The sequence below is a fragment of the Solanum lycopersicum genome, chromosome 3 (genome assembly GCF_036512215.1).
Source record: "Solanum lycopersicum chromosome 3, SLM_r2.1".
Taxonomy (NCBI): Eukaryota; Viridiplantae; Streptophyta; class Magnoliopsida; order Solanales; family Solanaceae; genus Solanum; species Solanum lycopersicum.
In genome coordinates, this window is record NC_090802.1 from 29,828,308 (window position 1) to 29,842,006 (window position 13,699).

At 33.9% G+C, this 13,699-nt stretch overlaps 1 protein-coding gene across 2 annotated transcripts; it reads right to left on the minus strand.

Moving 5' to 3' along the window:
• Window positions 1-5,281: 5,281 nt before the first annotated feature.
• On the minus strand, window positions 5,282-10,126 carry LOC101261592 (probably inactive leucine-rich repeat receptor-like protein kinase At5g06940). Of its 2 annotated transcripts, XM_069294919.1 has the most exons (3): window positions 6,931-10,126; window positions 5,860-6,492; window positions 5,282-5,786 (listed from the first exon to the last, which is right to left on the minus strand). In XM_069294919.1, exons 1-3 carry the CDS (start codon window positions 8,210-8,212, stop codon window positions 5,422-5,424), a joined length of 2,280 nt encoding a protein of 759 aa, XP_069151020.1. In that variant the 5' UTR covers window positions 8,213-10,126; the 3' UTR covers window positions 5,282-5,421. The 2 variants fall into 2 exon arrangements, with proteins under 2 accessions (XP_069151020.1, XP_004234802.2); XM_004234754.5 differs by having other exon boundaries at window positions 5,860-10,126.
• Between the last annotated feature and the right edge of the window lie 3,573 nt (window positions 10,127-13,699).

Below are 13,699 nucleotides of genomic sequence, written 5' to 3' on the forward strand. Positions count from 1 at the left end.
AAACACCAAGGCTCTAACTCTCCGGTCTGCATAACTCTTCTGTCGACTCTGAGCTGTCAATAATCTATACTGAATCATACGGACTTGCTCCATAGCATCTCTCAACAAGTCTGTATCGAAAGAGTCCATCTCCGACGAATTAAACCAACCAATCGGAGACCTACACCGCCTTCCATACAACGCCTCAAATGGGGCCATCTGGATACTAGAGTGATAACTGTTATTATAAGCAAACTCCGCTAATGGTAAATGTTGATCCCATCTAGCACCAAAATCGATCACACACGCTCGAAGCATATCTTCCAATACCTGAATGGTCCGTTCAGATTGACCATCTGTTTGAGGGTGAAATGTCGTACTCATATCAAACTGAGTACCCAAACCATGTTTTAATGCCTTCCAGAAATGAGAAGTAAATAATGAACCCCGATCTGATATGATAGAAATCGGAACTCCATGGAGTCGCACAATCTGACTGATATATAGCTCGGCTAACTTTTCTACCGTATACTTCACCCGAACCGGGATGAAGTGGGCAGACTTGGTCATCCTATCAACAACAACCCAAATAGAGTCATAACCACCCACTGTGGTAGGCAAACCCACAACAAAGTCCATAGTAATCCGCTCCCACTTCCAAGTAGGAATAGACATCCTTTAAGATACACCCCCAGGCCGCTGGTGCTCACACTTGACCTACTGGCAAGTCAAACACCTCAAAACAAAGTCTGTAATATCTCTCTTCATCCCACACCACTAGTAATGCTGACTCAGATCATGATACATTTTCGCTGCTCCCGAATGGATAGAATATCGAGAACAATGGGCCTCCTCAAGGATCAATCTAATCAAATCGCCTGTCTTGGGCACACAAATCCTGCCTCCGATCCTCAAGAAACCATCAGAACCAAGGACAGCCTCCTTAGCTTCCCCTCCCAATACTTTGTCTCGAATGTGACATAATTTTCATCATCAAACTGGTGTGCACGAATCTGCTCGACTAAAGAAGATCGAGCCTCAATAAAAGCAATCATCCCATCACTCTCCTCTGAGATCTGTAATCGGACAAGACTGTTAGCTAACAATTGAACATCTCTAGCCAATGGTCTCTCCTCAACACTAAGAGATGCAAGACTCCCCATGCTATGAGTCTTCCTACTCAAAGCATCGGCCACAACATTGGCCTTCCCCGGATGATACAGAATGGTCACATCATAGTCCTTCAGCAACTCAAGCCATCTTCGTTGCCTCAAGTTAAAATCCATCTGGCTAAAGATATACTGAAGACTCTGATGATCAGTGAAGATCTCACAATGCACTCCATACAAATAATGACGCCATAACTTAAGTACAAATACCACAGCCGCCAACTCCAAATCATGAGTAGGGTAGTTCTTCTCATGGGATTTCAACTGCCTAGAAGCATAAGCAATCACTTTCCCCTTCTGCATCAACACACCACCCAAACCAACTCCTGAAGCATCACAATACACAGTAAAGTCTACACCCTCCTCAGGTAGAGTCAACACAGGAGCAGAAGTCAACAAAGTCTTGAGCTTTTGAAAGATCTCCTCACACTCATCAGACCACTGAAAACTCACATCATGTCGAGTCAATCTAGTCAATGGAGCTGCAATAGTAGAGAAACTCTGAACAAACCGTCGATAATAGCCTTCCAATCCCACAAAACTCCTAATCTCAGTAGGTGAAGTAGGTCGCGTCCAGCCTCTAACTACCTCAATCTTGGCCAAATCTACTCTAATACCCTCCTTAGACACCACATGTCCTAAGAATGCCACAGAAGTAAGCCAAAACTCACACTTTGAGAACTTGGAATACAACTTCTCTTCTCTCAATCTCTGAAGTACAATCCTCAAGTGTCGGACATGGTCCTCCTTAGTCTTGGAGTAAACCAAGATGTCATCGATGAAAACAATCACAAAAGAATCAAGGTATGATCGAAACACCCCATTCATCAACTCCATGAATGTTGCAGGGGCATTAGTCAATCCGAAGGACATCACTAGGAACTCATAATGCCCATACCGAGTTTGAAAAGCTGTCTTAGGGATATCTGATGCCCTAATCTTCAACTGATGATACCAAGACCTCAAATCAATCTTAGAGAACAATGATGCTCCCTGTAACTGATCAAATAAGTCATCAATACGCGGAAGAGGATACTTATTCTTCACTGTTACCTTGTTCAACTGTCTGTAATCAATACACATTATCATAGTCCCATCCTTCTTCTTCACAAATAATACAGGGGCACCCCAAGGTGATACACTAGGGCAAATAAAACCCTTACTCAATAAATCTTGCAACTGATCCTTCAATTCTTTCAACTCTGTTGGGGCCATACGATATGGAGGTATAGAAATAGGCTTAGTGCCCGGCTCCAAATCAATAGCCAAATCGATATCCCTATCGGGAGGAACACCTGGAAGATCAGAAGGAAATACATCGAGAAACTCCTGAACCACGGGAACAGAGTCCATGGAAGGTGGTTCAACTTCTTTTGTTCAATTACCAAAAGAAAGAATCTATTATTGTCATCTTTCACATTTCTATCTTTAAAGAACTGCATGTTGTGAAAGAAAAAAAATGGAAAGGACAAAAGAGAAGGAAAAGAAAAAAAAGAAAAGGGACACGAATGAGGAGAATCAAGCGGAAGGTAAAAATGTAAATGTGGAGATAAAAGAGTATAAATGGGCCCACAAAATTCAATTGTCAAAAATTTAAGAAAAAATTACAGAATATAGCAAAAATAAATATATATTTAAATAAAATAGCTATAGTTTTATTTTTTTATGTTATATGGATATAACTATACAATAAATAGCAAGTTAAGTATATATCAATAATCAATTTGTTTTATATATTAAATATAAATAAATAATAAATAGGAAAGTTATTATTATACTCATCATTAGTTATGTCCTCATCAATACCTTCTCTTCTATCAATATTCCTATATTACACATTTTTTGTATTTTTTTTCACAATTCCTTTCAATTTAAGATTCTTTTGTATGATTCTAGGAGCGATTTCTGTGGTCTCAATTCATTATAAGGTATTTTAAACTAATTTTCTCCTCCTTTTTTATGAAAAATTTATTTATGTATATACATTATTTTCATATATTTTTATATGTTTTTAATTGAAATTGTTTTTCATGAAAATTATATTGTTTTTTATACTTTTCTTTCCATGGCGAAATTGCTTATCTCCTTGCGAAGATTGTCACCTTTACTGCTGAGCCATTTTCTTGTCCCAACGCATCAATGAGAGATCCCGAGGGTCTATGAGATGGAGCGTGGGGAATACCTGCAGTTTAGCGGAACTGTTAGGTTATCGTTATTCAAATGTTTATATTTAATAATACTTATCGGCATAGATAATTGTATTGTAATACAAACACAAATGGTCATTTGTGAAGTATATCTAGATATATAAGTAATTTATCTAATTTGCTTAGGCAATACAAGTATAGTTGGATACATCAATACTATATTTTTATAAAAAAATACCTAAGTTACAACAAGCCTCATATATTATAGGAAAAACTTCACACAAAAAATTGATGTTTTGTTGGCTTTTTTCAATTTTTTATACAGTCGAATACTCACATACTTTGATACGTACACACTCTATTGTTTTTCTATTTTCTTATTTAAGAACAGTGTATTCATATGTATAGCATATTGTTGTATTTATTTTTTGGTTTAACAATAGTGTATCCATTTTTCAAATTGTTGTATTCATATGCTAAAATTGTACTACTTAACCTTGTTTGATGTACTAATGGATTAAGTTTTTATAATACTTGTATCCTTGATATATTAATATTTTATGTTTTATAAATAGAAACACCAATTTGAATTCAAAGTATATATATGCTAATTGTACAAGTAATACATTTTCGTTATTTAGTTATTGTAATTACAACCGTATTAGTATATACATTAAAAATTATGCAAAAATATAACGAGAAAAAGACATAATACTCTTTTATATTCAAAATTTTATGAATACTTTTATAATTAGTATTTAGTGAATATATTGTATTCAGGAATATAAATACAACTTATTGTATTATGTGAATGAATCGGGTATACATACAATATGTAATTATTAGTTGGTAATTTAATAATTGAAATTTGAGTGATTTAGAAAAATAATAAAAGGCTGACACTTGACAGTTATGAAAACATGTCATATCTTATCTATTGCATTGTAAGATCACTTTATAAATAATAATTATAAAAAAAATTTATACAAACATATAGCTAGAAATTGACATAAAGTGTAGTCATTTTTAGTAAATATCATATTTATAGCTATTGAACTTCAATAACTCTATAAATATAGTCATTTTTATAAGTTGCTCAAAATTTAATGGATCCTCGTATAACTATGGTTAGATGTGCCTCTATCATCTTAAATACTTTTTGGTAGGTGGTCAAAGATAAAGATAGCAAGGAAGGAGTGAAAAGAAAAAGAAAATTAAAGTACGAAATAAGTAATGTATTACTTAAAATCTGATGTAGATGATGACATGTCATTTTTATTGTGCGTTTGAAGAGCACACAAAGTCAAAATAATTTAAAATATTGCGTTTTATTAAATTTAAATGTTTAATTAAGCAGAAGGTAAATATGGAGATAAAAGAGTACAAATGGGTCCACAAAATTCATTTGTCAAAAATTTAATGGATCCTTATACAACTATGGTTAAATATGCTTCTATCATCTTAATTTTTTTTGATAGGTGATCAAAGATAAAGACAGTGAAGAAGAAGTGGAAAGAAAAAGAAAATTAAAGTACAAAATAAGTAATATATCACTGAAAATCTGATGTAGATGATGACATGTCATTTTTATTGTGCACTTGAAGAGCACACAAAGTCAAAATAATTTAAAATATTGTGTTTATTAAATTTAAATGTTTAATTATCAAAAGTCTTGCAGGCTATTGAAAAGAAAAGTCAAAGTAGAAGGTCTAGAGCACACTTGTATTAGCTTGAAAAAATAGTTTTTAAGTTAAAAATAAAAAAATTAAATTGAAATACTTCTAAGTCAAAGGTTAAAAAATAGAGGGAGATCTACTTTTGATATATGATTTATTTAAAATTATCTTTTATTTTGTCAAATACTTTATAACTTATTTTAAGTTATTTTTTATATATTTCCCAAACATTTTAACAAGTAAAAAAATTAAAAGTAAATTTGATCCATTTTTAAGCCAATCCAAACGAACAAACTGACCCAGTTAACGATTCAAGTAAAGTACAAAAACTCCTCATTCCTTTGTTTAAAAAAAAGAAGACGTATTTAGAACCAAATATAATATATGGGGAATTTGGATAGTTAAAATGCATTTAAAAAATAGTAAAATATATGGGGAATTTGAGCAGAATTAAGAATGAGTATGGGTGGAAGTGGAAGTGGATGGTTGATGGATATATGGAAGGTTGAATGTTGAATGGAGAGAACGCAGTATCGTAAGAACTTGGACCATCGAAGGTCGTTTCTCTGGCATTACAGATGTGCAGCGCAGAGCAATGTCTAGAGCTCCAAGCATCTCATGTTGTGAAGCACTTGAAATTTTGGGATCAATAATTTCAAGTGCTCCATTTCTAATGTTTATTTTCCTTCTTACCCACTTCACCACATCACCGCATTCTGCTTTGTCTGTTCGCTGCCCTGTTATAAGCTCAAGTAGGATTACACCAAAGCTATATGTGTCCATTTCCTCACTAGCCCTTTTCGTGTATCCATATTCTGCAATTACGTAAAAATGTTCATTAATCATTATCTCAAACCAGTAACTTTTATTCAAAGCATAATTCAGTACCTGGTGCCAAGTAACAGCAAGCATCTGAACCCAAAGATGACTTAAAAGAAGCTTCTCCAATTATCAGGTCTAGAGCAAAATCGGTCATCTTTGGTTCATAATCAGCATCAAGAAGAATATTAGTTGATTTCAGGTTTCGATGAAGTAAATGAGGGAGGCAATCTTTATGGAGATATTCGAGTCCTTGAGCTACTCCAATGGCAATGCGCAACCGAACACTCCATGGTAATTCAAAATCAGGTTTCCCTATCAGATCCCCTAGGCTTCCTCTTGCTACATATTCATATATCAATAATATCGCATCATTAGAGTAACAAAATCCAAGAATCTTTGTGATGTTCTTATGCCTCGTCTTTGCTAAAGTTTTTATCTCAGAATGAGTTCCGAAATTCATTAACTTCTTCACAGCTATCAACTCCCCACTTGGTAAATTTACGATATAAACTCTTCCAAAGGTTCCCCCATTTCCTCTAGCATTCTTATCACACATTTCCATCATCACATCATTCTCTGTAACTCTCAAAGGGTAGAAAAAAACTGATCTCCCCCCATTCATTTTGGATCTTTGTTTCCTACACAGCCTTGTTATGTAAAATCCAACAGCAGCAGCAATTATGGAAGAAATTGCAACAGCTGAAATTAAGACAGATGTTAATTTTGAAAGATTAACATCTTTAGGCATTGTTTTTTCATGTGAGCAAGAACTGGAGAATCCTGGACCACAAAGGTCAGGATTTCCTTGTAAAAATGAAGCAGGAAGGCCAGAAATCAATGAAGCTGGAACTCTACCGGATAGTCTATTGAAGGAGACATTAAATAAAGCAAGCTTCAAGTTCTGAAGCTCTTGTGGAATTTGACCACTGAGATTATTGTGGGAAAGATCAAGATATGTTAAAACAGGCAGTATACCGAGTGATTTGGGTATTTCACCAATGAAATTGTTATGAGCTAGTGATAACGAGACTATCTTTTTGCAATTCATCAATTCAGGAATTGTTCCAGAAAGATAATTATGTGACAGATTTAAAATGCTCATTACTGGTGAATCACACAAGTTTGTAGGAAGCTCACCATACAAACCATTGACAGATGCAGAAAACCTGTACAAGCTTCTAATCAACCCAAGACCATGCGGAATTTTACTAGTAAAACTATTATTATCAATCTGAACTTGCTCCAACTGAGCAGCCTTTGATATGGAATCAGGAATTTCTCCAGAGAAGTTGTTGTTTTCAGCTCTGATGAGCTTTATCCGGGGCAACGACCATAACCTTGAAGGAAAATTCCCCAAGAACAAGTTATCGTGAACTTGAAAAGTTTCAAGATTCATGCACTTGTTAATGGAGTCATTAGGTATTGAACCATTGAAGAAGTTTCTATGTAAACCAAGATGAACAAGACCTTTGGCTTCACATATGCCACATGGGAATGATCCAGAAAGCTTGTTTCTTGAAACATCAAAAGAAACCATGTTTGGTAGAGAAAAACCAACTATTGGTAAAGTAGCAGTGATATTATTGTGTGATAAATCCAAAATGACCAAACTTTTTAAACCCTGGAACAAGTTTGGTACTAATTCACCATAAAAACCAGAGCTTTGCAAGAAAAGCATCTGAAGCTTAGTTAGTTTAGCAATATCACGAGGAATGCGAGTGAGGAACAATGGATTTTGAGATAGATCAAGAATGATAAGTTGAGTTAAGTTAGAAAGAACGAGAGGAAAAGGACCTGAAAGCAAGTTGCTTCCTAAGTTGAGAATTTGAAGGTGTTTCAACGAGCCTATGCCTTGTGGGATCCTTCCTTGTAGATGGTTTCTACTGAAATCAAGAATTTTGAGCGACTGAAACAGATAAATTTGATCTGGAATAGTGCCCCAAATGAGATTATTACTGAGATTAAGACTCTGTAAAGTAGCACACTGTGAAAGATGCAGAGGTATAGGCTGATTAAAGAGGTTATTTGCAAGATTGAGATGGACAAGATTAGGAAGTTCACAGATAGAAGATGAAATTGAACCTGAAAGATTGAAACTTACGAGGTTAATAGAAGATACGGAAGAAGACGAAGATGTACAAGTGATACCACTCCAGTTACATTCACTTGTCGAGTGTTTAGACCAGCTTGAAAGAAGGTTTAAAGGGTCATTAACAGAGTCTTTAAATCTTAGAAGAATATCACCTTCATCCATAGCACAACTCAGAACAAACAATGACAATGAAAAATACAGAGAGATGGAGGATTTGCAGATAGTCGCCATTGGAGAAGGACAAACAAGCTCAGGGTTTTTAGTGAAGGAGACAGCTACAAAAAGCCAATACCAACAAAATGTGTATACAATACACTGTACTGTCATATTCCACAAATCAAAAGTAAAAATAATGCTCCATCCATGCTAATCGTAATCCTAATTTAGTGACATGTTTATAATTTTGAGATTTAAATAAATTTATTTTTTATCATAAATTTTTTATATATTTTTTTCATCTCATTTTGTTTGATAATATTTGACCAGACATGGTTTTTAATAAATAAAGAAGGCTTTAAAATTTTTATCAAATTGTCGTTTAAAAAAGTAAAATTATTTTTCCGTGTTCTCATAAATGTATTAGACTAGTATAGTTTAATTAAGTGAGATCAACAAGGGTAAAAAATAAATTGTACCTTTAAATACTTATCCTAGAAGAAAATGTGACATTATTTTTGGGACTGATTGGTGCCACATAAAATGGGACGGAGGAAATATCTTTTATATATTTTGGATTATCAATTAGTATAACTTATAATACTTTTTAACATAGTATATAAATACATAAATTTCATTTCAAAAAAATTGTACATTGCATAAGTAAATTTCCTCAAAATTAAATTATTTGACTAGCGAAAAATAAAATGTATTACATTAATTTGGACAAAGGAAGTAATATATTTTCATAAAGTTTCAAAAGTATTTATATTACTAGTTCTCGAATACGTGCAACGCACGTGTATTTTATTTCATTTTAATCTACACGAACACATAGTCAACTATGAACCTGTGTGCTCCATACATAGTCCATGTCCATATTTCAAAGTTCAAAAATGCAAAGAAATTTACAAATCAATTTATATCTGAATTTGAATTTTATTGCAACAGAAACTTTTCATAAATAGATATTATACTAAAGAAATAAACATGTTGCTAGCTTAGCAATAATACAAAAAATGTTGGTCAATATTAGTAGCTAAATCAATTATTTTAGAATATGTTTGCCTGAAATAGATTCTTTTTGGAGGAGAAATCTAAACCAAAAAAGGCAAATGAAATGATTAGACAAACTCATCTTATGATACACTTTATAGAGTATTTAACGAATGTGAAGATTAATTATAATAAATATCATTGAGAAAAACAATGTACAACAATATATATATATATATATATATATATATATATATATATATATATGAAGAATGTAAAAAGAAGATACTATTGGAATATGAAAGAAACAAAATTTAATCAGTAAAATAAATTTTAGAGTTACTACACATAAGAATTATAGAAATAATAAATAAAAAGAGAATAAGAATTTTCATAAAGTTTTAATTTAATAGAGGGCAAAATGATAATTCAACTTTTCATTTTAAAGCTTCCATTTATAATATGATATCATATGATATGGCGTGATGATAAATGATTTTTAAATATTCGTTTTTTCACTTGTTCATAATATTTCTCTCTTCTTTCACTTAATTGGATAAAAGATGTTCTTAATCTATAAAAGTTTACTCAAGTTTGCTCCTTATTAAGTCTATTAGATTAAAAAAAATCTTTTAACAATTTCGGAATGAGTAAACTATTTTCTAATTCTAATTATTTATTATTTTAAACTATCTAATAAATATTAATAAGTTCGCTCTTTGTCAATATGTCTATTTCTATAAATCTATCTAAATGAAGTGATGTAATTGACTAAAATGAATCTTCATGAAGCTCCATTGTGCACCTTCACTAAGAGAAGTGCCCCACAACCTTTACGTAAGCATATGGTACAATAATGACACATCTCAGATTTTCACTAATTGTTGATTCTAGATAGTAACTTTTATTTTATTTTCAAGGGAAAAGGGGCTTGTATTCTTAACTTTGTTATGATTAAAAAACTGGAGTAAGAGTCTGTTTAGTTACTGATTAGAGTTATGCGGATATTAGTTATGCAAGTTTTAGTTATGCAGGTTATTGAGCTGATCAACAATGGTGATTTACACCAAAACAGAAAGAAACAATGACAATCGATTTAGGAGAAAGAAGAAGAAGAAGAAGAAAGGAAGAAGGCATCACATGTATTGAGTTGTAGAAGATGAAATTGTGATCTTCCTGTATTGATTCTCACATGTATATATACAAGAGAATTGTAATCCTATACTCAACAAATACAAAAGATAAAATGTAAAATGTGTGACTAACTAACTTTCAAAATATCTAACTAACTTGATGTGACATCTAACTAACACTTCTAACTAATACAACTAACATAACTAACAAACTAATTATAATTATATTGTTAATACCCCTCCTCAAGTTGGCAGTGATGATCTCACAGCCAACTTGTTGAGTAATGCTGAATGTTTAACTCCAGTGAGGGACTTTGTGAGTATATCTTCTAGCTGTTCAGTGGTGGAAATGTGATGTAGTGAAATGAGCCCCTCCTGAAGTTTGCTGCGTACAAAGTGACAATCGACTTCAATGTGCTTGGTTCTCTCATGGAAAACAGGATTGTGAGCTATGTGGATGGCAGATTGACTATCACAAAAGACAGGAATAGGTGAAGAATCAGATATAGTTAACTTTTTTATCAACCTGTGAAGCCAAACCAGCTCACCTACTACCTTCCTGATGGATCTATATTCTGATTCTGCAGAGGATAATGAGATGGTTTCTTGTTTCTTTGATTTCCAGCTGATTGGACTGTTCCCAAGTAGAACCAAGTATACACTAACTGATCTTCTTGAATCTGGACAAGATGCCCAGTCTGAATCACAATATGCTCTGATTGAGAAATCAGAATCTTTGGATAGATGAAGGCCTAGAGTTGGATCTTATTTCAAGTATCTAAGCAGATGAAATGCTGCCTGTAAATGTGAAGTTCTAGGGTCTTGCATAAATTGGCTCAAGTGTTGAACACTGAATGCTATATCCAGTCTAGTGTTAGTAAGAAAATTCAATTTTCCTACTAGTTTTCTGTAGTATGTAGGATCAGGTAATGAAGTTCCTTCTTTGGCCCTTAGTTTGATATTTGGATCAAGGGGAGATGTAAGTGAACTCTGATCATAACAATTATATTCTTTTAGTAAATCCAATACAAACTTTCTTTGGGAGACAAGTACCCCTCCTGGTATGTCAAGTATTTCCATCCCTAGAAAGTAATGCAATCGACCAAGATCTTTAATCTTAAAAGTATCATCCAAGTAGGCCATTAACTGTGTAATCTCAGCAATGTCTGTGCCTGTGAGAATAATATCATCAACATATACTGCAACAAAGACAACTAAGGCACCAACTTTTCTGTGAAAAAGTGAGTAATCATGATGAGAATGTACATATCCTCTGAGTGATAGAGCCTCAGTCAACTTGGCATACCATTGTCGACTAGCCTATTTTAAACCATAAAGAGATTTGTTTAGCTTGCACACTAAGCTCAAGTCATCCACAGCAGGCCCTTGTGGTAGTTTCATGTATACTTCTTCATGGAGATCACCATGAAGAAAGGCATTGTTTACATCAAGCTGAGACATCTCCCAACCCTTTTTAACAGCACATGCAATTAAGGTTCTCACAGTGGTCATTTTAACTACTGGAGAATAGGTCTCTGTATAATCCACACCAGCCTGTTGAGTGTAACCTTTGACTACTAGTCTGGCTTTAAACCTCTCAATGCCACCATCAGATTTGTGTTTCACTTTATACACCCATCTACATCCAATTGCCTCTTTTCCTACAGGTAACTTTACAAGAGTCCAGGTATTGTTTGCATAAAGTGCATCAAATTCTTGCACCATGGCATTTTGCCATGAAGGACTTAAGGCTGCTTCCTCATACAATAAAGGCTCACTATCATGGCAAATGTTTTCAACCACTGCTTGACTATTAGATGCAATATCATTGGGAGTAATGTGATGGCGTTTAGTGAACATGGCATTCAAAGAAAAAATTTTATCAATGGGAATGGGCTGTGTGGTAGGAATATGAGTCTTTAGGGTAGGAATTGAGTAGATGTAATCTTTCAAATGTGAAGGGATCTTGCTTTCTCTTTGTGATCTTCTGTGTAGTAATGTAGGTGATTGATTTCTGTTATAAGATGGAGGATTAGGTGATAAGGTTGAAGAAGTAGGTAGCACATTTGTATTTTGATTTACCAAGGTGTTATCAGGTATTGAATCAATACAATCATCAAAAACATCTAAAGAAACAGTTCTGTTATTTGTAGAACTTGTACCAGGAATAGAAGGAAAGACACATTTATCTGAAGTTATTGTAAAAGGGAACAGATGTTCATGAAACACTACATCCCTAGACACATGTATCCTTTTTGTGGCAAGACTCATCACTTTGTATCCTTTTGTTCCAAAGGGGTAACCTACAAACACATGAGGAGTGGTTCTAGGTTGCAGTTTATCTCTTTGAACTTTGGGCAATGTTGGGTAGCACAAACAACCAAAAGATCTAAGTTGGCTGTAATCTGGTTTTGTTTTGTACAGGATTTCATAAGGACATTTGTTTTTCAAATAGACTGAAGGAAGTCTGTTTATAAGATGTGTTGCTGTAAGCACACATTCCCCCCAGTATTTTATGGGAAGCTTTGATTGAAATAGAAGAGCTCTTGCTGTCTCTAACAAATATTTGTGTTTTCTTTCCACTATGCAGTTTTGTTGAGGTGTATATGGACAGCTCTTTTGATGGATTATACCTTTGGATTGAAAGAAGAATTTGGTTTCATTGTTATTAAACTCAAGTCCATTATCTGATCTAACAATTTTGACTGTGGTTTGGAATTGGTTTTCTATCATATTTACAAAGTTTTTGAGAACTTGTAAGGCATTGCTCTTGGTGATTAACAGATGAGTCCAAGTTGATCTACTAAAATCATCCACTATGGTGATAAAATATCTGTAATTGTCATGGGTAGGTGCATGGTAAGGACCCCATATATCAACATGAATAAGTTCAAAAATGGAGTTAGAATGTGTGACACTTTGGCTAAAAGGCAATCTTTCTTGTCTTGCCATAGGACAGATTCGGCACATAAAGGGTTGTTTGTTTGAGAAACTGGCTGGGATGGTAGATATTTTCCTCATTTTCACAAAGGGCACATGTCCAAGTCTATTATGCCACAATAGGTCTACACTATGTTTAGTAGATACAACATCAGAAGTAGAAGAACAAACAGTATGGCTAGTACATGTGTTATTATCATGTAAAGTTTTGTTTGTGGCTTGACCATTATTGCTAGACAAAGAAGAATTTTGATTGTTGTGAGACATACAGCAGCATGTGGTGAAACTAACAGGATTCTTCAGACATCTTGAACAAAGAAAGTAGAGTCCTTCTCTGCTATTACCAAGTACCTGAGGCCTCTTCACTGAAGGGGCCTGCAGTAAACAAGAAACACTGGTGAATAGGACAACACTTTTCATTGAAAGAGTTAATGAATGAACTGACACTAGATTGTATTTAAAAGAGGGCACATATAGCACATTGTGTAGAACAATTCCAGATGTGATCACTACATCTCCAAACTCTATCACCTTAACTTTGTATCCATTGGGTAAAGAGACAAGCATAGGGTAAGACATAGTTTGAATA